At 31.5% G+C, this 25,455-nt stretch overlaps 2 protein-coding genes, 1 long non-coding RNA gene, 1 other non-coding gene and 1 pseudogene across 4 annotated transcripts; 3 read left to right on the top strand and 2 right to left on the bottom strand.

Moving 5' to 3' along the window:
- Positions 1 to 917: 917 nt before the first annotated feature.
- On the bottom strand, positions 918 to 3,156 carry LOC100777668 (uncharacterized protein C24B11.05). The gene is made up of 8 exons (XM_041009866.1): positions 3,096 to 3,156; positions 2,933 to 2,998; positions 2,752 to 2,849; positions 2,597 to 2,634; positions 2,394 to 2,481; positions 2,021 to 2,299; positions 1,784 to 1,849; positions 918 to 1,219 (listed from the first exon to the last, which is right to left on the bottom strand). Exons 1-8 carry the CDS (start codon positions 3,154 to 3,156, stop codon positions 1,097 to 1,099), a joined length of 819 nt encoding a protein of 272 aa, XP_040865800.1. The 3' UTR covers positions 918 to 1,096.
- Positions 3,157 to 6,631: 3,475 nt separating this feature from the next.
- On the top strand, positions 6,632 to 7,737 carry LOC121173602 (uncharacterized). The gene is made up of 3 exons (XR_005888760.1): positions 6,632 to 6,985; positions 7,148 to 7,421; positions 7,525 to 7,737. It is a non-coding gene; the product is annotated as an uncharacterized lncRNA (long non-coding RNA).
- MIR172I (microRNA MIR172i) lies at positions 7,208 to 7,368 on the top strand. Its single transcript, NR_048886.1, has one exon. It is a non-coding gene; the product is annotated as a microRNA MIR172i (primary transcript).
- An 8,149-nt stretch (positions 7,738 to 15,886) lies between the features above and the next one.
- Positions 15,887 to 16,724, top strand: LOC112999564 (uncharacterized). Its single transcript, XM_026125818.2, has one exon. It carries the CDS (start codon positions 16,049 to 16,051, stop codon positions 16,343 to 16,345), a length of 297 nt encoding a protein of 98 aa, XP_025981603.1. The 5' UTR covers positions 15,887 to 16,048; the 3' UTR covers positions 16,346 to 16,724.
- A 4,699-nt stretch (positions 16,725 to 21,423) lies between these two features.
- Positions 21,424 to 24,151, bottom strand: LOC100777148 (laccase-17-like; annotated as a pseudogene).
- Positions 24,152 to 25,455: the final 1,304 nt, after the last annotated feature.

Here is a 25,455-nt window from a genome sequence, read left to right as displayed (position 1 = left end):
ATAGAATTTTCAAGAGGATGATTGGAGTCTTGTTTGATTTATTTTCCATGTTTCAGTGTCATCTTTGCAGCTACATTAACCAGTTTCCTGCCACTGGCAGTTGGTGTGGACTTAAAATCAGGCCGTATTTGTAATTCTCTACAAGTCATTTATTTTTTTGATGTAATTGGAAATCATTCCTTAAATCTTTTGTACGATGCCCCATGATTAGAAAAGCCTTACAGCACAGCTCATGTTAGCCCTTAGTACAATTGCCAACGCTGGAGGGAAGAATCTTGTTTTTGCTTTTCAACCATTATATAATGCGCCTATTCTGCCCAGCCTTTTGTTTCAGCAGTTAAACGGAATTTGTATAAAACAATCGTGGGGATAATAATGTACCACACATGCTATTCGTAACAGAAACAATCAGATGCTACCAATGCATCAAGAAAATTGTGAGAGTAAGCACTGAGCGGTCATGTTTTACCTTCATAACCTCATGCAGACACTTCATCCCATTCTGTCACAGAAATGGGAGAGAGTTGTAAAATTTCACCCAATAAGCCTTCTTCTAAAGCTTGTTACCCTTGGATAAACTTATATATATGAACAATAACACAAAAAGAATAAGGTAATATTAATTAAATGTTTTTGCAAAATTAATTTATGCTCTTAAACTTTCTCTCATCTAACTTTTCTATTCTCTAAAAGCTGAAAGTTTACAAGTTAACTTGTGAGAAAAGTTTTTTTTCCTATTGTTTATTAAAAAGTTTAATCAACCAAGGCATTAAGTTATCTTGATATCATAATAATCACACATTTGAGTGAAAATTTCTTGATTTTTCGCATGTGGGTTGCACACAGGGTACTTTTAGGCATGCTACTCAAGAAGTTTTCGATGTCTGTTTTCAAAACGTACTGCATTTGCCTCTTACTTGAGTTGAATCTTTTACACACAAAAGGAAAGGAAAAATGGCGAATAAAAAGTTAATTACATAAGTATATCAAATTCTTCCAACATCAACATCATATGGCAATACAGTACTAGAAACCAAATGTTTTTAGAACTTAGACGTATAAGTTAAGCTATTAATGATGTTTCAATTGAAACCTTTCAAGAGCACTCGACACTTTCAGGCTTCTCATTGGCTTCCCACAGTTCTGGAAATGCCTCCTTCATATTATGGATGCTTTCTAAGGCATGATCCACTCCCGTAGCACGACGGGATGCAGCCACCTGCATGCGTGTCGCATTGGATTTCACATTTAAGTTCAAATTTCATCATATTATTTTAATTGAGAAGTGATGCATTTCGGTCAAATGTCAAGGGAATTTTTAATTATACCTTCTTAAAGCTAATACAGTCATAATTTAATAATAAGAACATGTGCATGCATAGAATTGTCAAGGTTCCACAAATGTGTACTTGAAGTTCCTTTCAACTTAATTATATGAAAGATTCAAATGTAAAAAATTAAAAGTGGCTTTTTTTTTTTTACGTTCGTCAGAAGCAAGCAATTCTCTATGAGGTACGGTCGGACACTCAATGTGAACATCTTTTCTAACAAGAATTCAAACCTTGATTTATCATATTATGAGAGACTAATCCCTTCTGTTAAATCCAACTCTATTGGTAAAGTAGTTCTTATGAGTTATGACTAATTCTATATGCTTCCTTTTGTGCTCATTCATGATGATTTTGTGAGGTTACTATACGCCGTTTGACATCATTACCACAAGAAAGCAAAAAAAAAAAAAAAAACTAAAATAAAGTTCTTATGACTAGTATTTGTTACTTACCATGACTGTGTGGAGGCCCAAGGATTTTCCCGTTTGTAAATTGCGGAGACTGTCATCGAAGAATAACTGGAAATAAATAACTTAATTTGTCACAAAAATGCACATAATCAAGAAAAAAATGATAATTGGTATTCATTGTTACAAAAGACACAAATTGCAAGATCATCATGACAAGGGTTAATTAGAATTAGAGACAAAAGGGAAAATCCATGGCCAAAGAAGGATTAGTGATCTTACTGTTCTTTGAGGGTCAATATCTGCCATATCGAAAACCTTTTCAAATGCATCTTGAAAGGGTTTGCACACAACCGGGGTCCTTGGAAGCAAAATATCAGAATCAGGCCTGCGAATGTACTCATAAAAATCAAAAATCCCTGTGGAACTTGGTTTATATTCATTGCCATCTTCATTGGAGGAATTCAGGGTCTCAAAGCTTATAACTCTTTCAAAGCAATCCTCTAGTCCAAGCCTATGAAGCACTCTACTTGCATGGACCTTGTCTGAGTTTGTAAAAACCTAGGAAAAAAAATAGAACACAAACATTATGCTGATAAGAAAATTTATGAATCATGTCCAATTTTAGTCATTAAAAAAGAACAAAGAAACTCACAATTTTTGGAACAGGCAAGCTCAGCAAAATTCCCCTGAGAACAGGGTCAGGTTTCAGCATATCATATGGCAATCTCCCATGAATAAATCTGCTTAACACAAAATAGTTTTAGATTCTCATTATATATCACATGATTTCTAGCAATTAAAATAAATGAACAAAAATAGAACAAATCTCAAATATGTAAGGGTAAAGACAATTACGCATGAAAGTCATCATAGTCAAAGTCATAGCCAATAGCCTGGTGAGGGGGAAAAAGACAATGATTGAGATTGATTCATTCACTATCACATCTAAATAAACAAATAAAATTGCGTTTTAACATATAATGAAAGTTCAATCAATTATATTATACTACCTTGAGACCTGCCATGGTTGTCCCGTAAGTCTTGTATAATGAAAAGCACGACTCAGGAACCTTAGCCTCCGGTATCCCAAGCTTTTGAAGCATGTACTCTGTGCAACGCATCCATTAAAAACTAATGCATTATTTCGAGTAATCACATATTACTATGTCTTCAATTCGGTGAAGTCATTACCCTGAATATTTTTTTTCACTTGCTCAGCCAATCCAGAACTCAAAGGATAAAGGGTGCCATCGAGATATGAAAATATCAAAAACCAGTTATCAATATCACCGTGGCAGGATAATGACGCTAGCATGTAAGAGTGAGAAAGTAATCATGAATCATGAAGGCTTACCAAATAAAAGACAATCATATTTCCCCTTTGAAATTTCCTGGAACTGATCCCCGTTTTTCATCTCAGACTCTAGTAGGCTCAACTACACGCAAAAGAAGGAATCATTGCAGCATGTTAAACTGAGAAGTAAAGAAAATCTAGAATACTGTATTATACTATCATATGGATCATCACATTCACTTACTGTATTGCAAACTGTTAGCAAGAAGAAGCAAATCGTAGAGAATGGAGACGGAGAAAGAGATATATGTAGAATGGAGTCGAGTGAAAGCGATTGTGGGGTGAATAATGGTGATCTTTTTTTCCTCAAACCTCCCATTCATCAGGGAAAAAAGAGAGTTAAGAGCATAGTGTGTTTGCTTGACTTGAAATAAATGAGAGAAAATTAAAAAAATATGAATCCAGGTGTATTTGTTTTTCCACGAAACAGTGATTATATTTTGATAACAATTTTTTTTAAACATTTAATTAATAATATTTTTTTCTATTACACTACATTATCAATAAAATTAATAACTGATTTCTCATTTCTTCTCTTTCTAAGTTATAAAAAATATAAGATTGTCTGAGAAATATTTTGGTAAATTAAAATCATACAAATTTAATGTAGTAAAATTAAGATTGAATAATTTAGATATTACCAATTTGATCCTTTGAAAAAATAATTTTTTATCAGATTTTATTTATTTTTTAGTTAAACTTAGTTATGATTACTTTTATTTGACCGGATGATTAAAAAGAAAGAAAAAATAAACCCATACGAAATCACACACTTATTTTTTGTTTTCACAGTATATATGAGTTTCATACAAATCATATCCTTTCCTAATTTTATTTCCTTATTGCTCCCTATTTTTGTTCTTCTTTCTTGTCAAACACATTATATCAAGAGTCTTATATTTTATTTTATTATCTTAGGATCCGTTTAGAATCGAAAAGAAAATAAAAAAAATTAATTTTTTTTTCCTTTCATTTTGCCTCCAATTAAATTTCAAAACTTTCTTTCTTTCCTCACTACAAAAAATAAGGTAAGTTTTGTTATAGATAGAAAAAGGTGTGGGAGGAGGGAGGTGCGCGCGCAAGCATCCCTTGGTAACATAACTGAAATCATTTATTGGCGCCACGTATGATGGAGTGTTGGCACCTGTCAATTCCAGAACCACATAAATGACTAGCGTCTTCCAGAACCAACGGGCTAAAATTAAATTCTTCACTTTTAAATAACTCGCATCTCTCTAGACTTGTTACTTATTGCATGATGAACATGAACGCTGTAGAGGAAGAAGAGATCAACGGCGGCGCTTGTGGCCGTTGTTCCACGCCGAATCGCCGTATCCCCCCGGCGTTGGCTCCCCCGCCGCCCCCAAAGAAGAAGCCGTTTTCGTTTGGAAGGAAAAGAGACCCGCCCATGAATGGCTACTTCCACCCCCCTGATCTCGACCAACTCTTCTCTCTTATCACTCCCTCCCCAACAACTACTGCTACTTATAACTAACTCTCTTCTCAGCCTCATGTTATTTTGTTTTTCGGGGCTACCTTATGTATGCAAATGCTAATCGTAAATATAATACTTTTCCTTCTAGCTTCTACTGTACTATTTTTATTTTCTGCACGACCTAATTGTTCGAATCCTATGTGGCAGTAGCTAGCTACTTGTTTAACTTTTGTGAGGAACGCTTGCATAAGTTCAGCAAAAGTTTATTGAACTATTGCTCTGGTTTTTTTTCCAAGGTATGAAAAACTGAAAGCAGCTTTGCGAACAAATCAAATTCCTTCCTTGTGTGGTGTTCAAGAAGAATTTGATTTAAAGTTTCCTTTTTTGATCAAACGGATAGGATAAATACTTTTTCTTTAAAAAGTACAATATGACGAACTACAGCTCATAATTCTCGTGGATAGGGCTTCATATTTAGGTTGAGTTTGGTTGTATAGAAGAGAATGCAACAGAAAAAAATTACGTGAGATTTATAAGAAAAATATTTGAATTAAAATAAAGAAGGAAAAGTGTATGACTCTTATTAATTTTTGAAAATTTTCATTTCTTCTCTGACCAAAAGCGCATGAATGATGTCTTGAGTATTTTTAGGATGTTTTTTCTTTGAGGATAAGCAGAAAATAAAATCAAAATCCAGTTAAACAATAACTATGAATAAAAACAGTGGACTGTGAAGAGTTTTGGGCTTATTATTGGAGTAAACTGTAATGGCGCCTCACAAACTTGGGCGCGGGCCGTGTTAGCGTCAGCCCATTGGAATTGAAATTTGTTGCATTAAAATCAATAAAAATATGTGTATTTTTATTTTATTTGAAAAGAATTGAAACTTTTAATTTATCCTTTTTGTTGCCTATTATTTGTCATATATAATATCTATTAAACGGTTGGGACTTTGGGAAAATATTTTTCTTCGCGAATCGTTCTTATCTCTACAACAGCATATCGATGATGCTACCAATTTGATTCCTTAAAATATTACAGTGACCAAAAGCAATGCAGGCAGCTAGCTACTTTATGACGTGTCTGGGCCTTTATATGTCATCCCGCACGTTGCATCCTTAATTTAAACTAGATGCGAAAAAAAGATAAGATAAGATGATTTGCCACAAGGAAAGAGATTAGCATGTTTAACTTTAAAAATTACAAATTGTGTCCCGCTAACCATAGTCTAATACTAACAAGTACTTGATAAGGTCCGGGTGTCTCCCTTCTCTCCTGCGTCGTTTATGATGATAAAATATGTAGTTTTGGACTGTATCACTATTTAAAACAAAAAAGTAAATCCCCTTTATATATATATAGATGTACAAGTACTTATACTCAAAGCTTATCATTATTATTGTACTTAGCCTTTTCAAAAAATAAGTTAGTAGAGATTATTAAGATAGTTGATCCCAACATGTTCTATGATCACCCTAAGACATACAGAAATAATTAAGAAGTGAATGAAAATTTTAGTAGATATCAAAATGATATCCCTTTACATGAATTTTTGCACGATTGAATTCTTATAAGTTACACATCTTGTCTCAGTCCTGCACCGTTTTAGTTATATGTAATTTCGTTATATTTGGATTAATAATGTTAAACGTGTGATTCATAGTGTAACAGTAAGTGCCACCAAATTTTTGTATGAAAATAAAGGCCATAGTTAACCATCACGCCAAAATATTAAAAAGGGATACATTCTTGATAACCCTCGAGTGACTTAAAATTATAATTAATTTAAATGAATTAGTAAATAACTGAATAGTTTTCTCTAAGAGGCTAAATAAAATAAATAAATGATATATTTATTATTTATATGTAAAAACTGGTTGTTAACTAATATTCAATTTAATAAGAAAACGTATGACATACTAGTCTAAAGTAGCTGCCTCCGACTTAAGGATATATAGGAGTGGGAATATGTTTTTTAAGGTTGATCTGACATAATTAAAACGTGTTTTTTAAAATGAATAAATTTTAAAATAAGCCCAAGCCACACGTATTTATCAAATAGGTCTATTTAATTAATTTGAGCTTGATGTAACCTAAGACATAATATTCCAAACGATGTAGGTTATTTCCTTTCTTATTTGTGGATGCCATAGAAATGTATTTCTTAGGACGAAGTTTGACCCATTTTTCATATATTTCTTTACCTTCTAAGCTTTGGCACAAGTTAATTATTGCAATCCCGCAAAGACCTTTCTTTCATCACCTGATGTCACATTACGTACTAGCTAGGCAATGTGTGGGAATTTTTCTACTGCAGTCTTTCCTTCCTATTCATATCTTTCACCAACATTCCTAAACTTAAATCCTCTGTTAGCTACTAGTTAATTGCAAAGATCTGATCTCTGAGCCTCTCACTCTCAGCCTCAGGTGCTGCTTCTTGGGAACACTAATTAAGGTCGGTCACCGACTAGATTTATAGTTTATTTACTCTTCACTTCTGTTTCCTTCATGTTTCTTTAAAGCACTTTTTACCCCTGCTAGCTGCTCTGATCTTAATTAATGCATACATGTATGTATGTGTATATCTATATATATATACTTACTTTTTGGCTCCCAGGGTGACTTCTAGTTATCTTCAAACTTAAGGAGAAAGAGTTGCAGAAAACAGTCAGTATCTGCAGGTGCAGCAGCATCAAGATTCACACCGCCTAATTTGCTAGGACTTCAGGACTGCACACGCTTAATTATACATACATATATACATATATGTTAGCTCTTTGTGGAGTGCGGAATAAAGTTCTATTTTAGATGTGGGAATCTTGATGATGCTGCATCAGCAAATACATGACTAGAATTCCCGATTCAGATCGAAGGGAAGCATGCCATGAGAGGTGAAAAGATTTTGATATTATATCTATCGGTATTGTTGCATATGTTATTCATGCATGTGGTTTGTCCTTTCATTCTGCGTACTTTTTTTAATGTATGTTACAGGAAGAAGATTTCAACAAGATAGGACTCTCCCAACTTGTCCACTACTGGATAAAGAAACGAAAATAAAATAAAATTCATGAATCCCATCATGAGTGTCGTGTCGTCTCTCTTTGTATATATTATCTTATTTTCCTTTAATCTGAAAAACTAGTTTTTTCTTTCTTTCAAGAATTTCGGTGGTATATCTGATATGACGATAATCAGTTACAAGTATTTCTGTGTTGGGGTGACTGATCTTTTGTGTCTTCGCTTCTGCATAACTTTGTTTTTGATATGTTCTTCTTCAGGCTTGGATTAATTTATTCAATCTATCTATCTTTCTGTATAGAAAGGTCTAAGCTAGGAATGAAAAGGGTACTTAAAAATCACGAAGATGTCCGTCGGGAAACTCAATCTAGCTAGTTTAACGAAGAGAAAAGATATAATCTTTTAAGACTGTAATATCTAGATTACGCATATCCCATAATGTATAATTAAATTATTGTTGGAACACCCTCTTTGGGTCTTCTAGTCAGAAAGATGGTGTCATGTCGTCCCTCTTTAATTAATTAACATAAAGAAAAACATATGAAGGGAATCTAGACACTTGAGCTTATAATCCAAGTCGGCTTCTTTATGTGGAAGATAAATAATTGTTATTTTAAATTTGAAAGGATGGGTAAGGAGAACTATGTTCAGAAGATTTAACTGATATCAGAATAGATAATTAAATAAAGTATGGTTAGCATGCACTAGCTATTTGCTTTGTGTGCATAAACACTAATACGACAATATTGGAAGTAAGGAGTTAGGGGAGAGCTAAAAGTAAAACCCTAAGGAAAATTTCATCAACAGATCAAGTAATAAGAATCACACAAACAAAACACCACATGTCTAACTTAAAACCTTTAAGATGTCATGCATATATGCTTTTGTTGTTAAGCTTGTTTGTTTTATTTAGATTTCGATATTTGGATAGATTTTTCAATAAACACTGTGAAAAAAAACAAGATAAAATGAATTCAATTTTTCTAATAAATTAAAATTAATTTAGACATTTCAACTTTTTCAAAAATAATATTTTATTTAATGAAAAAAAAATTAATTCATTTTATTTTTTTATTTACTCGTCTTATATAAGCATTAGCTTATCGAAAGGTTTATCTAAGTATGATCTTAACACTATTCCGCACAGAATCACAGTTGACACATGAATATTAGATACCTGTTTTTATTTATGTGTTGAAGTTATTTAGACTTGGTAGCCAAAGTAAACTATATTATGCATCAATATTGATTTACTTCACTTTTATGATGCTAATTAAATTCTTTTCAGTTGAAATAGTAATAAAGCTGCTAAATGAAAGGTATATAGTGAATAAAAATAGTGCTTTCTAAAATTAATTGAGAATATAAATACTTGTTCAGAGCGAGGTTTCCCTCAATTAATTAGGACCAGAAACAATCTCCTAGTCCGTGTGTTGTGACTTACTAGAGTTTATAAATCTAATTTGATCAGCTTAATTACGGTACTAAAATTTTATTTAAAGAATGAACCATAGTCTATCTTATATATTCTAAAAAAATAGAGTATAAAAACCATACTAGGTATACTATACCGTAAATTTAATTTTGGTATTAAAAATAGATTTTATTGATCTAATAACATATATACTTAATCTAGCTAATTAAGTCTATATATAAGTTCTATTTTAGGTTGAAGAGAACGATGGTGATGATACTAGTCCAACAAGGGAGCAAAGGTGTCAGTTATTTTAACGCCCAGATTAGTAAGTATATATACCATACTGATAGTATATGAGATAGAAAGTTTAACTTGTGATTATAATATTTATTAGATGAGTTTTTTTTTTTTTTACTGTGACATTAATATAAAATATTTATTAATTTTATCTATGATTAATCTTTGAGCACAATGAGATAATCTTAGAGTACAGTGAGCCCCTCTAACCACGCGCTAAATAGTACTAGTATTTTATAACCCGTTGCGTGAGTTGGTAATTAAGATTATCTGCCTAATGTAGCAAGCACAGTGTAAGGTATGCTTTGATTTGAGTAGCATATTAAACCCCATATTGGTCCCTCAGCCCAAATCTGGGTAACAGCCCGAATATAGCTAGATTTTAATTAAGTCGAAAGTTGTTGAAGCCCTATTTTTTTAACTCTGATTTGGTTTGATTTTAAGTTGAAAGTTTTGAAGCCCTATTTTTTTTCACTCGAATTTAGTTTAATTGATTTTAATTAGATGAACTAGAAGGTGAAACACATTGTTATGCTTTCTTCTGTTACGGACCCTCTCTCTCACCCAACTAGTTCTTATATTTAGGAGATTTGACTCGTTTAAATGCAGGTTCATTTTAAAAGATAAATGTTGAATAATGATAGTTAAAAAATAATCAATAACTATTATTGATTTTTATTTTCTAATTAAACTGTACCATGCACTTCAAATGATCAGTCAATCCAATCCTTAGCTGAGGATATATCTACACTCACACAACATGCTTTCAAGAGTAGAACATACACCAAAGGACTCTAACTTGCTAGTTCGGTAGGTTAAACACAAAGTGTGAGTGTTGCAAATTTTATAGTATTATCTTGACTAAATTTCCTTGGAAATATTTTTTAATTAAGGGTTGATTAGAGGAATTCAGAATGTTAATTATGATATTAAGTGACTTCCGATGTTGCTGGAGAATTAACTTGGATGACAATTAATAAACTTCAGATTTTCTGTAGTAACAAAAGTAGGCATTAATTGTCATCATACCTGTATTCTCTACATTCAAATTAATTTCATGCAGTCAATAATCATGATCCGGCGGCTCAATTTTTTTATACTTATATTTAATTATTTTTGTTAAGTTTTAAAACAAAATAAACGGTAAAGATTCCACGCACACACATGCACGACTACAAGGAGAAGGAGCGATCATAAGGAGGGTTATGAAATTTGTATTAATACCTCTTATTGTTTTCGCGTTTTTTGCATGGGTAGTAGATCAAAATTGAAGTGTTTAGCAACTCTATATTCTAATAAAAAAATTAATTGATAAGAGAAGAAAAAATGCAACACAACATGCGGGCAGAAGGAGGCGTTGAATGAATGGTATGTTGAAAAGACCTCAAACAGACCACATGCAAGACCCTGATTCGGCAACCAATAGAGCCCGGACTGGTGAATTGCTTTTTTTTCTTTTTTGTGGGGTTTTAATTTAATAACTATGATAAAGATCGACCGTCACCATATGTGAAACAACAACAGAGAAAATAATTCATTTTGTTTTCATTCCAAGATCCAAGATTGTTCAAGCCTTTTAGTTTTAGGTTTGGGCAGATAGATTAAAAATTTAAAATTAGATGGAATGTAAAATATAAATTTTATTTTTTATTTGATTTATTTTCATTATGTTATACAGATATTTCAGTTGAATTTTAATTTTTTTCTTAATCGAAAAGTTTGTATGATTGTTTGATAAACAATTTTTTTAATAACTTCTTAGTAATTTTTAATAATTTTTTAACTTTTTATATTTTCTTATAATTTTATTTTTAATATATTTATTTAACTTTTTATTGTTCTTTTTAAATAAATCATAATTTTATTATTTTTTTCATTTTATACTTTTCAATTAGTTCAATACTTAATTTTACTAAATACTTATAATTTAATAAGCTAATTTTTCAAATATCAATTTTCGATTATAAGTTAACTTTTTAACTTTCAGTTAGTTTTATTAAATATAATTGATCTTCCTCTAATGAAACGCTAAAAACTGTAATGTATATTTAAAAAATTGAACACAAAATTTATATATAAACTCAAACAACATATTATTTGGGGCAAGTGTAGTGTAATTATAAATACACTTGCTTTTAATTTGCAAGTTTTCATAATGATTATTATGGTGTTTATTTTACATAATCTTATTGAATTCACAAGAATGTAAAAATGAGAATATGCATTTATTTTCTTATTTGTTAGAAGATAATCAAAAAATATTTTGAAGCACAACTCATTTTTAGGAATCCATATTTACATGTTTCTCCATCTTCATATCTCCATACAAAGGGATGAGAATCTTAAATTCCCACAAGAATATTTAAAATAACTTCTTATTTTCTTCTTATTTAATCTTGTTTTTATTTATTTAATATTTTTATTTTTAAATTAAAATAAATTTAAAAACATCCTCAAGAATTAAAAATATACTAAACATCTTTGATGAAAAATATATTTTCAAACATATTATTCTAAAAAAATATAATTAAATCTATGAAACAAAGACAATTAACAAGTTTCAGCTAATTTAACTGGTAAATTATCGGTCTCATTTTGTGCCGCAATCTGGCAACTTGTTGCGCTAAGATGTGTTGGTCCTAAAAATAACTTTATTTTTTGTTTTTTTATAAAAAAAAAGGTAAGATTAAAAAAGATTATATAATTATTTTCACCAAAAAGTCATAGTATATTATGTTATTAAATAATCCAAAATTGATTGTTTCATCATCATCATTTTTAATTACAAATTGTCTCTTTTGGGACATTCGATCACTTTTCAGTACAGATTTGAAATTAAACATGAAGTAAATAAACCCATGCATTAGGAAATACTGTATAAAAGTATTCTGGTTTTGGTGTTCAACATCTGTTGTTTTGCTAGTTTAGAGGTTTGCCATATTGTGATTGGTCAGTGGTCAAAGAACATCTCCGAAATTCAAACGTCGTTCTCGTTCCTGCAGAATCTGCCCGTCCCAGATAATTATATTATTGTCTAATACGATCCCGCTAATTGGTAAGTTACGGTGAATCTTAACGCTGCATGTTATCTTATAGTATTTAATATATAGTCTTCACCACAAATAAACAGAAAGAAAAACAAGTAATAAAGGATAAAAAAAATACTAAAATAGTGTAGTACAGCCCTGATGATTTTGGTGCCAAAACCTAATTGAAATTGACAAGATTAATGCCATGAGAGTGAATAAAAAGGGTCTATTTAGAGGTAATATACATATATAATATAGAATATGGTAGCACCTTCCCACCTGATCGACCATGCCTTGTGCAGCTCACATGCCTGCATGTGGGATTCCGACATGGCCAGCAAAACCATTGTGAAAACTCAACACCTCATCAAAAATTCATAAATTCTTGCTTCCAGAGTGCCATTACCATCATCTCAAGTTTTTGTTTTCGACTTTTGCTGCGTTTTCAATGTGAAACAGGAGATAACACGCCTAACAAGCTAGTATTCCCGTAAAACATTAAAAATCTCTACTCCTGTTTGAATTACGATTTTTCTTTAAAAATAATTAATAAACTTTTTTTGGGTTTATGATCATAAAAATGTCATTGTTTTGTTTTATAAAACATTTTTATGATTTTAATTTTTATGTACTATTTGTTGTGTAAAATATTTACACTAAACTAATAAAGAATATTATGTACAACTTAATTATTATAAACAATAAATTTATCATAATGATAGTTTGTAATCAAATGATGTTATAAAAATCATTTATACTATTAATTGTACTACACATATTATTTTCTCTCTTTTTTATTAATTTAAATATTCTCAAATTAGTTCTTTTATATATATATAATACATTCTTTTGTCTAGGATGGTCACCAGTTTATATCAATCCGATAATCAAAATTAAAAAATTTAAACTGATTCAAATAATTGTTTTAATTCAAAATAGAAACTATAAATTTGATCAAATTGATTTGAGTCTTAAATATTGATTCTAAAGACTAGATAAATTCATAATCTACTTTATCAAATGATATCTTTCAACTTTTTTTATTATTATTAAACCCTTTAGAAGGCTTTAGCCTAGTCCGTCTTGTTTTCTGGCACCCTTCAAGTAGAGTTAGACACTCAGTTCACACATGTGCTAATTAATTGTAATTTAGCATCAATTTTCTTTTCTTTTTTCATTTTTTTTTCCAATTATTTATTTTCTATTATTTTAATAATAATTATGATGACCACCTTATTTGAAACAACTCTAACATGATGAAGTTGGTTCAATTTGGATTGAAAACCCAAACCGATTTAAATTTAATCACATGAGAATACAATATTTCTCAAATTAATCCAATCCACGTGTATCCTTACTTTTGTCGATAGCATGGAAGATGAATATTTTTTTTGCTAGAGAAAACGTTTAGGTTGATAACATTACACTATTAACAAACTTCACTAATAACATTTTTTGAAGTTTTATAATTAATGAAAAATAATCAAATATTTGATTTTTTTTACGAAATTGTATATGAACAGACAGGAATCGTTGGTGGAATATTATACATTTGCAAGCTAAATTTGAAAAAAAAAGATGGTTAGTTCTTAATTCTTAAAAAAATAAAATTGTAGTACTAATTAGCCATGATTACTAATAATATATTTGGAAGAACAAAATACTTCTTTACTTTTGTTAAAATAAATGAATAGATATGTATTTTACGCCAACCACAGCAGCCCACGTGTCATGATGTTTGACCAACCACGTCATGTTTTGACCAACACTAATTAGTAATTAGTACTGATTATAACTTGATTGCAGTGCTGCACCGAGAGGGACAAGGTCCTCAGAAAACATCACAGGCTCGAATTTTATGCGTACGTGCCAGTCAAGCCATCTCAAAAGGAAGGAAAACACTTGGTTCACATTGACTCAAAATAGACCTACATATATATGCCCAACCGAAAAAATGATGTATATATGTACTTTTTACACTAATTTTGTTTACCAATGATAATGATACTTACATGCATGTGATTGCAAAGTTTTTTTGACCAGTCAAATAATCTTCAAAAAAAAAAGTTTGTTTTCAAATCATTAGATTCCTTCTCGGTGGCTATTTCATATCCTTTCTTTTTGAAATTTCATCTTCCTTTTCTTTACTTGTCAATTTAACAAATTAATGCGATATATTTTAACTTATGCACTGTGTAAACTGCAGTACTAAGAGCGGCGAGATCTATTAAAATATTAATACAAAATGAATAACAAATCAATTCACTCACATGATAAGTTAAGCAGGAACACCCACCCCCCCACCCCCTGAAAATTTTAATAAAAACTTCAGCATAAAAAATTTTTAAATCCGAAAATATTGTTTCACCATCTTAACTACTGGTCTAGCTACGTACGTAGTTGCAATACCATGTGCCTGTGAATTCAAGCCTGTAATAAATTAGTTAATGAGAACAATAATATGGGTGTTATTTAAACTAGTGGCTGTGATGGTCACAATTCTAGCAAGCTCGACTTGTAGGTTTTTTAGGCGCTAAATTTTCTTTAAATAAGGAGTGGACAAAAATAGAAAATTATATATATCTAGATCGATAAAATTAAAGGGAGAAAAAGTTGCTTTAGCACCGAATCCATGGACAAGAGGCAGGAGTAAAGTGCTGTGTTATTTCGATGATCATAAGATTGACCACATTAGCCACTTGCAAATTAATTATATCCCTCCTTTCCCACAAATGTGGTTTTAAAACATTGAAAAAAGGGGAACAAAGATTATGATTAAAGGTATATATATATACATATATATTGTTTCATTTAGTTTTTTGAAACCTTAAAGAAAGAGAAAAATTCAAAACTAATTTCAATAGTGACAATTGACAAACAACAGTCACGTTCATACGAATAAGATGTGAATCATGGACACTAGTCTCTTAATATACTCATCAACACCTATAATTTAAACACATTTTTGGACTACCAAGGAGATGCAGAGTACTGTCATCCATGTGCACATTTTTCCGCTGAAGGAAAAAGCATCTTTAACTGCAAATTAGGCACAATCTAAACATCAGCCATTCAACAAACTTAGAAAGGGTCCATAGGAAAAAACTTCGGATGCTCGCAACTGTTTCTTTGAACACATCAAAAACAGTAGAAATTATCAAAGAAACAAAATAAAAATTAGTGAAAATAAAAACTGGTGGAGTAACAGGCACAATCCTCCACATGAGAACCAGCTAACATTTTTGTCTGCAGGGGGACGATTTTAATAAGTGACTGCCCATTTTGGAACCGTACAAGATGTGTCTCCAAAAAGAATCATAGCATGTCCGAGGCGATTTCAATGGACAGGGTTTCATGTATTAGCCCCACCACAGTGAAAAATGGGGCACCAAGTGTAAATTAAAAAAAAAGTTGCTTAAAATAAAATGTTCTCCTATTGTTGTTTATTATTGAATTGATCATATATTTACATGTAAATGTATTTTTATATTTATTTGTATGTATGAGCAGTAGTAGTGTAGTGAGTGGATATGTATAAGGCTATATATATAAACTCAGTACTGACTAGCAAGAAAGTAGCAAGCATTGATGATCTCTTTGAACCCTTTACATATATACCTATACCTACACAGTCCCACAGTGACTTTTTTCTTCTCTCTTATCACGATCTTCTTTCCTCTTCTTCATACACACAAAGGATAAGGCTCATAGTGTGGTGGTATCTATCACATTCAAAGTTCCTCTGCTGCTTGTGATGGATGAGAAGAGAAAGGCATCAAAGAAGGACACAGGTTCCTTTTCTTCCCCAGGGTCATTATTCTCAAGGAGCACCTCTACTTCAAACTCTCCTCTCCTTAGAAGCTTATCTCAAAAGAGTTCTTCATCTTCTTCCAAATGCAATAATAATAATCTTCCTAGGAGCTTCTCACAGAAGAACCCTTCCATTGGCCGCAAATGCACCAAATTAGCTAAGGAACAGAAAGCAAGGTTTTACATCATGAGGAGGTGTGTTGCCATGTTGGTTTGCTGGCACAAGCATGGGGATTCATGAAAGAAGTGCACAGATCTTGTGCTTAGTTTTTATTGGTTTATGATCCTTTTATTGGCCCACTTTGAATACTATAGATTCGATTGTAATTACGAGTTGACTAAGGTGAGTTATAAGATTTACACATTGCTGGAAATATGTATATGATCAATTGGACTCCAGATTAATGTCCCCCTCCTACGTTTGATTTTATCTCTTACACCTAAACTTTAGGATGATTTTTAAAATGAATGGCTAATTAAAACTTTCATGTGTTAAATCTTATCTTATGTCTCTAATTCTGTCTCTCTCTGCTGTATTTCCTGAGAGAAAGCGATTACTTTTGGATAGTGCATATTATTCTTGTCACTATAATAGTATTTGGATCTGCATTGAAAATCCAAGCTACATTCATTCTTCGTTTCCCCTATATATGCAACTTACCAGAGCTCAGTTCTTTCTTTATTCTGTTAATTTTATTTTTTTTTGTTTTTTGAAAGAAAAAAAAAAGGTCTTCAATTAAGCCAAAGACGCCTCGCAAAGGAAAATTTTGCAGTATGAAGTTAGATATCCTTTGAGGCCGAGGGGCTTAGGTGCCATCCATAAGTGAATTTGATGACAGTATGATTGTAAAGATAGAATCTCTCCTTTTCCAATCTGTCCCCACTCATCTTAATTAATATTTCATCCATTAGGCCTTTTCTATTGGAAGATTTAACCTTTCATCACATTCTCTACTTTCTTTTCCTAACATACTTTATTAATTGAGATTTATTAAAAATTTGATAATTATAAGTAAAATCCATTAAATAAATAATAAGAGTTACAAAACTTTGTAATGTTAAATAAATTTTATTTAATACTCCTTCTTTTCCTTTTTATATATCTTTTAAAGTTGTTTTAAAAAAATCAAGAAAGACAATAATTTTTTTTATTCTAATAAAATAGTCACAGGATTATCTTTTTATGTATTTTTTTCTTCTTACTCTACAATAAATATATATGTAAAATAATTAAATATTAAAATTAAATAAGTATATAATTTATAAAAGAGTAATTAATATAATCTTGAATTTTGAAAATCACATAGAAATAAAAATAAAAATTTCCAAAAGTCCAAAAACTTGAAAAGAATCGAAAGGAGTAATAAATAATTTGTGAAAAAGTGTATTGATGAAAAGAAATCAATGACACATTTTATTATTAATAAAAAATACAAAAGTACGAAAGAAACTCTTAAAAAAATTGAGTTACTGAATCTCATTTCTCATGTTTTTGGGTGAACGGCTATCTTTTCCAATAAATATTTATACATAAGTTTACTCAATCAGAGACTCTTATTTCTCACGCGTTATAATTTTATACATTTTTTTTATTCAATAGAATTTTTAAAAAAATATATAATTTTATATTTTTAGTTAATTTTTAACACTTATTATTTTTATAAAGATGATACTTATTATTAGAAATTTAAATAAATATTGTAAGTTGTTTAATAATTAAAATATATAAGTTTAATTAAATATTAATTTAGTACTTTTGCGTATCTTACAATATTTCATTTTTCTTATAATATTAGTAGTTTCTACCACTAATTTGTATAAATCACTTGTTAAATTCGTATGTCAAATAATTTATTTTATCTACAATAATATCGACAACTATCACTTAATAAGTTAATATTAACTTATGATTTCATCTAAACACCCATAACTAATAAGTCTTTGAATTAACTATCGTGGACTTCTAGCCCAATCACTATATTAACTTAACAAGTTTGACTTATGCATATATTCCAACTTAGATTTTTTTTAAAACAGTCATTTTATTTGAACATGAAGTCCTTTAAAGAAAAGTTTGAAAAAAGTGATACTTAAATATGCATGTGTTATTTAAATATATACTTTCACTAAAATTATCTAATAATATTTACAATCTATAATAAATCATTCTATCTATTAGGAATAATAATAACTAATAATAAAATTAAAGATCATATAATGAAAACTAATATAATTTAAGATATAGTAATTATTTTTAGCAAATAAAATTGAAATTCTTATATTATATTGTTAGTCGTTATTTACGACTAACTTTTATATTGAATAATTACATAAAATTAACATCTTTCTTTTAATTTATGGTTCTTTTGTAGGAATTATACATATTTTCATATTTAGTTTGATTTTATATAAGAGATATTTCCATTTTATGAATTAATGTTGAAACCATTTCTTTTAGGTTAAAAGAAGAGAAAGTTCAAGTAGCTGATGTCTCGCTAAGCGGGACATATGTGCTTAGTGAGTAACATCCGCTAAGTGAGGTATGCAACTTGCTTAGCATGCTAGGAAATCCTAGAAGAGGATCAGTAAGAGATGTGATCGCCCAGCGCGCAGCAAGCTTGCCCAGCAAGTCATTTGTCTCTTCTCACGCTTAGCGAGCCAATCTCGCTAAGTGAGCCTTCAGAAGCTAAAACGTCCAAGTAGCCTTTAAAACACTCAAGTTGGCGAAAACTAAAACAAAAGTCAAAAAATAGAGTCAAGAGAAAAGCTAGAGCGACCGAAACAAAGTCACCAAGAGAGTTTAGGTTAGAGGAGTGAGATTAGGGTTCTAGAGGTTGAAGGAGACATCCTCAACCCTTCTTTGTCATTTTCTTTCACTCAAACTTTGTTCTTCCTTGTATTGTAAGCTTATTTCTTCTAATGGAAGGTTAAACCTCTTGGTTAGGAAGTTCCGTTGAATCCTTGATGTAACATTCTTTCACTATCTATTTAATGTTGTTTTTATGTGTTCATTGTTTTTATCCATGCTTATTTTTACATGCTTGTAGCTTGATCACCCATTTGTATGTATAGTTAGGATTTTTAGCAAATTAGAAAATTGTATGTCTAGAAATGAAGTGCAACGATCTAGTTTATATTATGTTGTAGACTTAATGCAATTCTTTTAGGCTGAGTTTGTTAAGGGATCAAGAATGAGATTTAAAGAGAGTTAGACCCATTCACTCAAAGGATCTTGGTTTAGGTAATTTTTTAGTATAAGAACAATAAGATAACATTAAATAGAGAAAAACACATAACAACATCAAGGAAAATTCACTAGAACGACCCAACGCTTTTTACTTGATTGTTTTACTTCTCAAATCTTTAGATATTTAGTTTATAGTTAAATAGATTTTTAGAACAAAAAAAAACCCAACTTGATATTTACTTGCTTTCGGTTTATACAAATGTTTGCTCTCTGAATATATATTTTCTGAGTGAAACAAATTTCATGTGGACTCGACACTCGATCTTACCGTTTTATATATTATTTGTGCGACTCGATACATTTGCTGAATAGCATCACGAACAAGTTTTCAGCGAACATATATGCATAAAATAAAATAAAAATAGTAAGAAAAATTATTAGATTAAATTAATTGTTAAATGTATAAATATCTTAAATAACTTTAAAATTATATTAATGTGATTTTAATGATTTATATATATTAACATACAAATGAACCTTCAGTCGTGCCAATTTGACAATTTCCATTCAATGGTAATTACTCAACTACAAATCATTATTAACATTTCCCAAGTTTTATTCTACGTATCTAAAATGATGTATGGTAAAGCTAGCTGTGTGGTAAATTTTCCTCTTAGAGGTTCCAAGGCTATTTGGTAAATTTTTCCTTTAAGTTTGAGTGGGCCTTTCTATTTCATATCACACTCTAAACACTTCTCCACATATATCATCCACCTTACTTAGATCTTGTTGTTGATATCACTCTTTATCTCGTCATTTGGTAAGACGAACCCATGGTACTTGTAACGTGCGACTTGTGGTTTGTATGTTCTCCCAATTTTTACCTAAGCCGGAATTCATGCATTTCTTGTGAAACTTGCATTCTGTTTGTTTTGTCTTTTATTTCTACAAAGGTGGAATTCGTATGTTTCCAAGGCTTGGCTCCAAACCTCTAACTTTACTTATTTCTTTGCTTGATTCTCTAACTAAAACTATCTCATCTGCATAAAGCATGAGCCATGGTATCGTTTATTGGATTAGTTCAGCAAGCATGTTTAGAACCAAGATAAAAAGATATGGACTCAAAGTAACCTAGTGGATCGATATATAGGAGTTAATTGGTTTGATGGTTAAAGAATGAAAAAGGGAGGAAGAAGTCATGGTTTAATGATCATAACTTATGAGGAAGAAGGATTAAAATCAAATTGTATGCACTGAAAATAATGTAGTAAATCTTATTTAAGAAAAAAAATTATTTAGGGACAAGTTCTTCAAATGACCATTATAGATATCCACTCATATTAGTTTAGTATTATGTCTTGCAAACTAATCACGTACAAATTATAGATTGTGTGGAACTAGGAAATTAAACATGTCATTTGTGAATGTGACACACATAAGTTGTGATTGATCCGATCAAGAAAGGAGTTACAACTAATCACCCTTGTGCTCCCACGATTGACAGATCAAATCTTTTATCTTGTTGGATTGGCACTTTTCCTTCAGTTACACTCATAGAGAGCAAAATGGTTGAGTTGATTGGCTCGCAAAGGCTGAAACTTCATTTGAAGTAATGTTGTCATTTTGGCATCTCTGACCCCGTGGCATGAAGAATTTCCTTTTGGCTGATGCTATTGGAACTTCCTTTATGTGATGTAATTAATCTTGTTTTTATGTTTTTCACTAATAAAAACTGATCATACTTGACAATAATTCTAGCTTATGTTGTTTATTTTCATTCGTGTTCTTACCTTCCATTACGTTTGTATTTTGGGAATGGTCCAATACTCCACGAGCAATTGTGTTTTGAGTATGCTGTAGTTAATAAATATACACTGTGAAAAGGGTGGTCAAGTTGGATAACTAACTTGCTTTTCATCATCCTTCCGAAAATGGGCGTAAGTCTGCATGTATTTTTTTCTCTTGCCAAGTGTCTATCAAACATTTTCTTTAATTTTTAACCCCTTACTATCAAATTAGATACACAACTAGCTCAACGATAATTAAATCGCAACTTTTTTTTTATTTGTTTTGGTCGAATTAAATTAAAAGTTAAAACTTAAAGAACATAATATGATTAAACATTTAATTTCTCATTTGAACTTTGAAGTGAAGTCACCTGGGTTGTCAGCGAGAAAGCGAATAGCAAACCAACCACCAGAAGGCACACCAAAGGTGTTTCTCTCAACAGGGTCAACTAGATTAAATTTCGCAGTGTCTTTGATAGCATCAAAGTTCCCAAAACCTTGACCCACCATGAAGATGTAACGGATGACTCTCTGCACTTAAAATGCTAGTGTCCTGCGACACCAACTGCATCCTCGTGTTAAAGGGTATCACCACCACTTTGGTTCCTCTTTTCACAATGGTGTTCTTCGGTGGAGTCCCCGTGTAGTTAAAGGCTCTCAGAGGAACAGCTGGGAAGTCCGTGGTGTAAACACCGTTATTGCCCTTCCCTGAGAAATGTTGCTGAAGAATCGCCACCGAAGGAAGTGCGAAAGATATGTTGTTCATGGAGGCAGACAATTTTGTTCTGTTATTAGGCCCTTCACATGTTTCGGTGAAGAAGAAGAAGCTTCTGTCAACTGTTTCGGGCACATTCGCAGGGTACTTTGCACTGTTCAAACTGCGAAATTGGAAACAAAGGATGTGTCGTTGATATAAGGAAGGGTCGGTTTCAACATGAGATGGTTTGAAGCAGGGGTATCGTTATCATTATCTTATTCTAGGATGCCAGCCAACGTGGAATTGTCGAAGGTGCCCTTGCCATTGAAGAATGGCCTCGCTAGCATGAAGAATTCAGTGGCGTTTGTGTACTCAGCAGGTTTTGTCTTCAACACTACGCTTGTTGTTTGTACTGGCCCAATGAGGATGATGTCGGAGTTTAACGTAAGTAACATCGGCTTCAGCAACAGTCATGGAGTGGTTTGCTATGCTGAAAAACAGTTCAGTGTTCATTGCAGCGTTGATCAAACGGAGAAGATATGTCTTCCCTGGTTTCACCTTTAGGCTGAATGTATCTGTCCATGCATATGAAACCAATTAATTAATTATTATAAGTTCTCGTTAGATGACATGTGTTTAATTAAGGGAAATGTTGGATAAACCATCCATATATATATAATATTAATTTTCTTTAGAGTCCTATATAAGTAAAAAATAATATTATATGTTAAACTTAATTAAATATAAGTAAATTTAATTAATTTTATTATATTTAACGTTATTATTCTTAAAATACTCTTTATTTAATTTTAATTTTATCTTTAATGATTCATTTTTATTCATGATGATAAGTTCTAATAAAAAGAATATTATAAAAATAATTTTATCTTTTACTTAAGATTAGAAAAATTAAATGATATCAATTAATTTTTTTAATTAATATAAAATTAATTATTTTTTGTTTAGAATAATAATACACCAACATTTATTTGTTTTAAACATCTCATTTTCATTTTTATTTATCCATCTTTTTTTATCAAATCATAAATCCTATTATACCTATATTTTTTTCTTTTTTTATCTCTCTCCCCCCGGTGTCTCACACAACAATGCTTTTTCATGAAACATTTTCCTTTAAATATTAAAGTTGTGTTGTGTAGTGTACCGTTACTGGAGTAAGGGCCCAGGAAGCCCGTTAATGGTGAATGCATCAGAGACCTTAGGACCACCCTCTGTGTGAAGAGCTTGTGTAATCAAAGCCTCCGGATCCACATTCCACCACTCTCCTATACTCAATTATTTTTAGGAACATTGTTCTTTCAGCTAGAAGTATGTATGCAAATAAAATACAAAATCAAAATGATTTTGTTAAGAATTAGTAGAATGTATGACAATATTATTATAAATTGATGCGTGCATGCATGTACCAAAGAGGATGGGGAATTCCTTGTAGGGTTGGGCAAATGGGTAAGATTCGTTGCGCCTGGTGAGGATGATGAGGGGTCCATACAGAGTTGCCCTTAACCACAACTGGTGTGCGCGTGCCAGAAGAGAGTTCCTCTTTGCCCAACCATGCTGAAGTTGTACACATAGCTCTGACCACTTTGTATGGGGCATTGAGTTATGTACGATGGTCCATCCGACCATCCACTACCTACTTGTCTCACTCCGTGCCTAACAAACATTTGATGTCATACGCCATTGTTTAATCACAATATCATACATATGCTAATTACGACAGACAAAACAATTAATTAATAAATATTCATTGCATGGACATATATATATATATATATATATACACACACACACAAGCTAGAAGATGCACAACATGAGGTTAATTGGTACAGAACTCAAATGCATACCAATGGATGGTGATATTGTTAACATGGTTAACCACCTTAACCACTGATCTGTCTCCTTCTCTAGCAACAACACGAGGTCCCGGAAACATCCCGTTTACAGTAACCATGCTCTTTGTGTGGCACGGCCTAGTAACGTTTTTCAGCCTTATCTGCAAAAAAAAAAACATCTCATGTGTAACAAATGTGAGAAAAACAGCTAATTTGGTATGTGTAACAGATATGAAAAAAAACAACTAATTTGGTAAGCTTTAGTAGCGCTAAGTGGTGGCGTAAGTTACAGTTATAACAATTATTTGAAAGGAGAAAACTAAATTAAAATTGTATACACACGCGAGTGTAAGTGATGTAATTAGGTAATGCTAATGCGTATTTCGAACTGATAATTCCCAGTAACTACGCCTCCATAGTTTGAAGTAGCAGCCAGTATAACCTCTGGAAAGGTCCAAAGGAAGCTAGTGACTAAGAGGGAAGCGACTGAGAGAGCCGCTGATGAAGGAATAGCACTAATCATTTTTTTTCCTGCAACAATATTGTGTGCTTCTGGCCAGAATCGATTCACGTACAGCTAATTAATAGCATTTGAGACTGGCTTATATTTGTATAAATAGAAAATTTGGTCCATTAGCTAGCTAGGTATCTTGATATTTCATTAGGTTTCAGAAAGAAGCATGTTAGAATAGAAATTGAATGATTCTACACCTACTTTTCTATCTTTTTTTTCCCCGTTTGGAGTCCTTCACTATATATTTCTGCATTTAATTAGTTTGGAGTGCCACCAAGGTAATTATTAAATGTTCTGTCCCAATTACGTCCCCCAGATCTTACTCCCAAATGGACAAATCACATCTTTCTTTCCCATGTGCACCAGCTATACTAAACATTTTTTTTATTTTGAATTTGATTGTTTAACAATAATGAATAGTCTCCACTTTCTCATATATCCCAAAATATCTAGCAACAAGGCATAGCCAATTACAACTTGGGGCAAGCACAACAGCTGAGGATTAGGCCACTTAAGGGAAAAGAAAACAAATAACATCAACTATATTTAAACATGGCCCTTGCTCCTATAAGGCTTGGTGATTACACGAGTGGGCCTTGATGTAGTGGCTTGCTCCAGCATTCTAACAGAAGAACTCGATCGATTGGATATTAATTTGCTTCACTGCCTGGTTGGTGTGATTGCACCGTTGCTTATTAACCAAACAGCTAGTAGCAATCTTTTTCTTATTGAATGAGTGAGACCAAATTGAAGGAGAAGGCCATTTGACCAATCTTTTTCTTATGTTCGGCCAGGAAAGTATTGACATAGCTATAGAGATAGATTAGGACATTAGGTTGTCTCCATAAGTCTAGTATCAGAATTTCTATCACCGGCCCTAATTAAACTATAAAGATTTATCACAAAGCAGAATTCATTAAAGTAATGTTATTAACAGCAATCTATTAACTATGACATAAATTGGATTTGAAATTCTCTCATGTTACTAACTAATATGACAATATAATATTATGACAAAAAAATATACAAAACTATTATAATTAATAGAATCTACCGCTATTGATGCTAGTCACTAAGACGAGAGAATCCTACTCCACATAATTTCACGGAACTGATCAACCTGGATTAGCCAACTGAATTTATATTGCCATGCGTGTAGTACCTTGTAGCAATGTCTATTCAGTTACCAAGAGATGAAGTAAAGAAGTCGGAACAAAATTAGCTAGAGGGACAGGGAGATTTCCTATTCTGCTTGATACATCGTGTTTAATTAATCTCTCACAAACACATCCCCGCAGGTACTAACATAGAAA

Source organism: Glycine max, chromosome 15, assembly GCF_000004515.6.
Source record: "Glycine max cultivar Williams 82 chromosome 15, Glycine_max_v4.0, whole genome shotgun sequence".
Classification (NCBI taxonomy): Eukaryota; Viridiplantae; Streptophyta; class Magnoliopsida; order Fabales; family Fabaceae; genus Glycine; species Glycine max.
Note: the sequence above shows the minus strand (reverse complement) of the source record. Positions and strands in the feature narration are given on the sequence as shown.

Bases quoted from the DNA above. Each gene is read 5' to 3' on its own strand.
- LOC100777668 (XM_041009866.1), bottom strand. From the start codon at position 3,156: ATGAAAAACGGGGATCAGTTCCAGGAAATTTCAAAGGGGAAATATGAT. The intron at 2,850-2,932 runs GTAATGACTTCA...TGCGTTGCACAG, and splicing joins AGTGAAAAAAAATATTCAGG to AGTACATGCTTCAAAAGCTT. The intron at 2,300-2,393 runs GTGAGTTTCTTT...TTTTTTTCCTAG, and splicing joins GCTTGCCTGTTCCAAAAATT to GTTTTTACAAACTCAGACAA.
- LOC112999564 (XM_026125818.2), top strand. From the start codon at position 16,049: ATGGATGAGAAGAGAAAGGCATCAAAGAAGGACACAGGTTCCTTTTCT.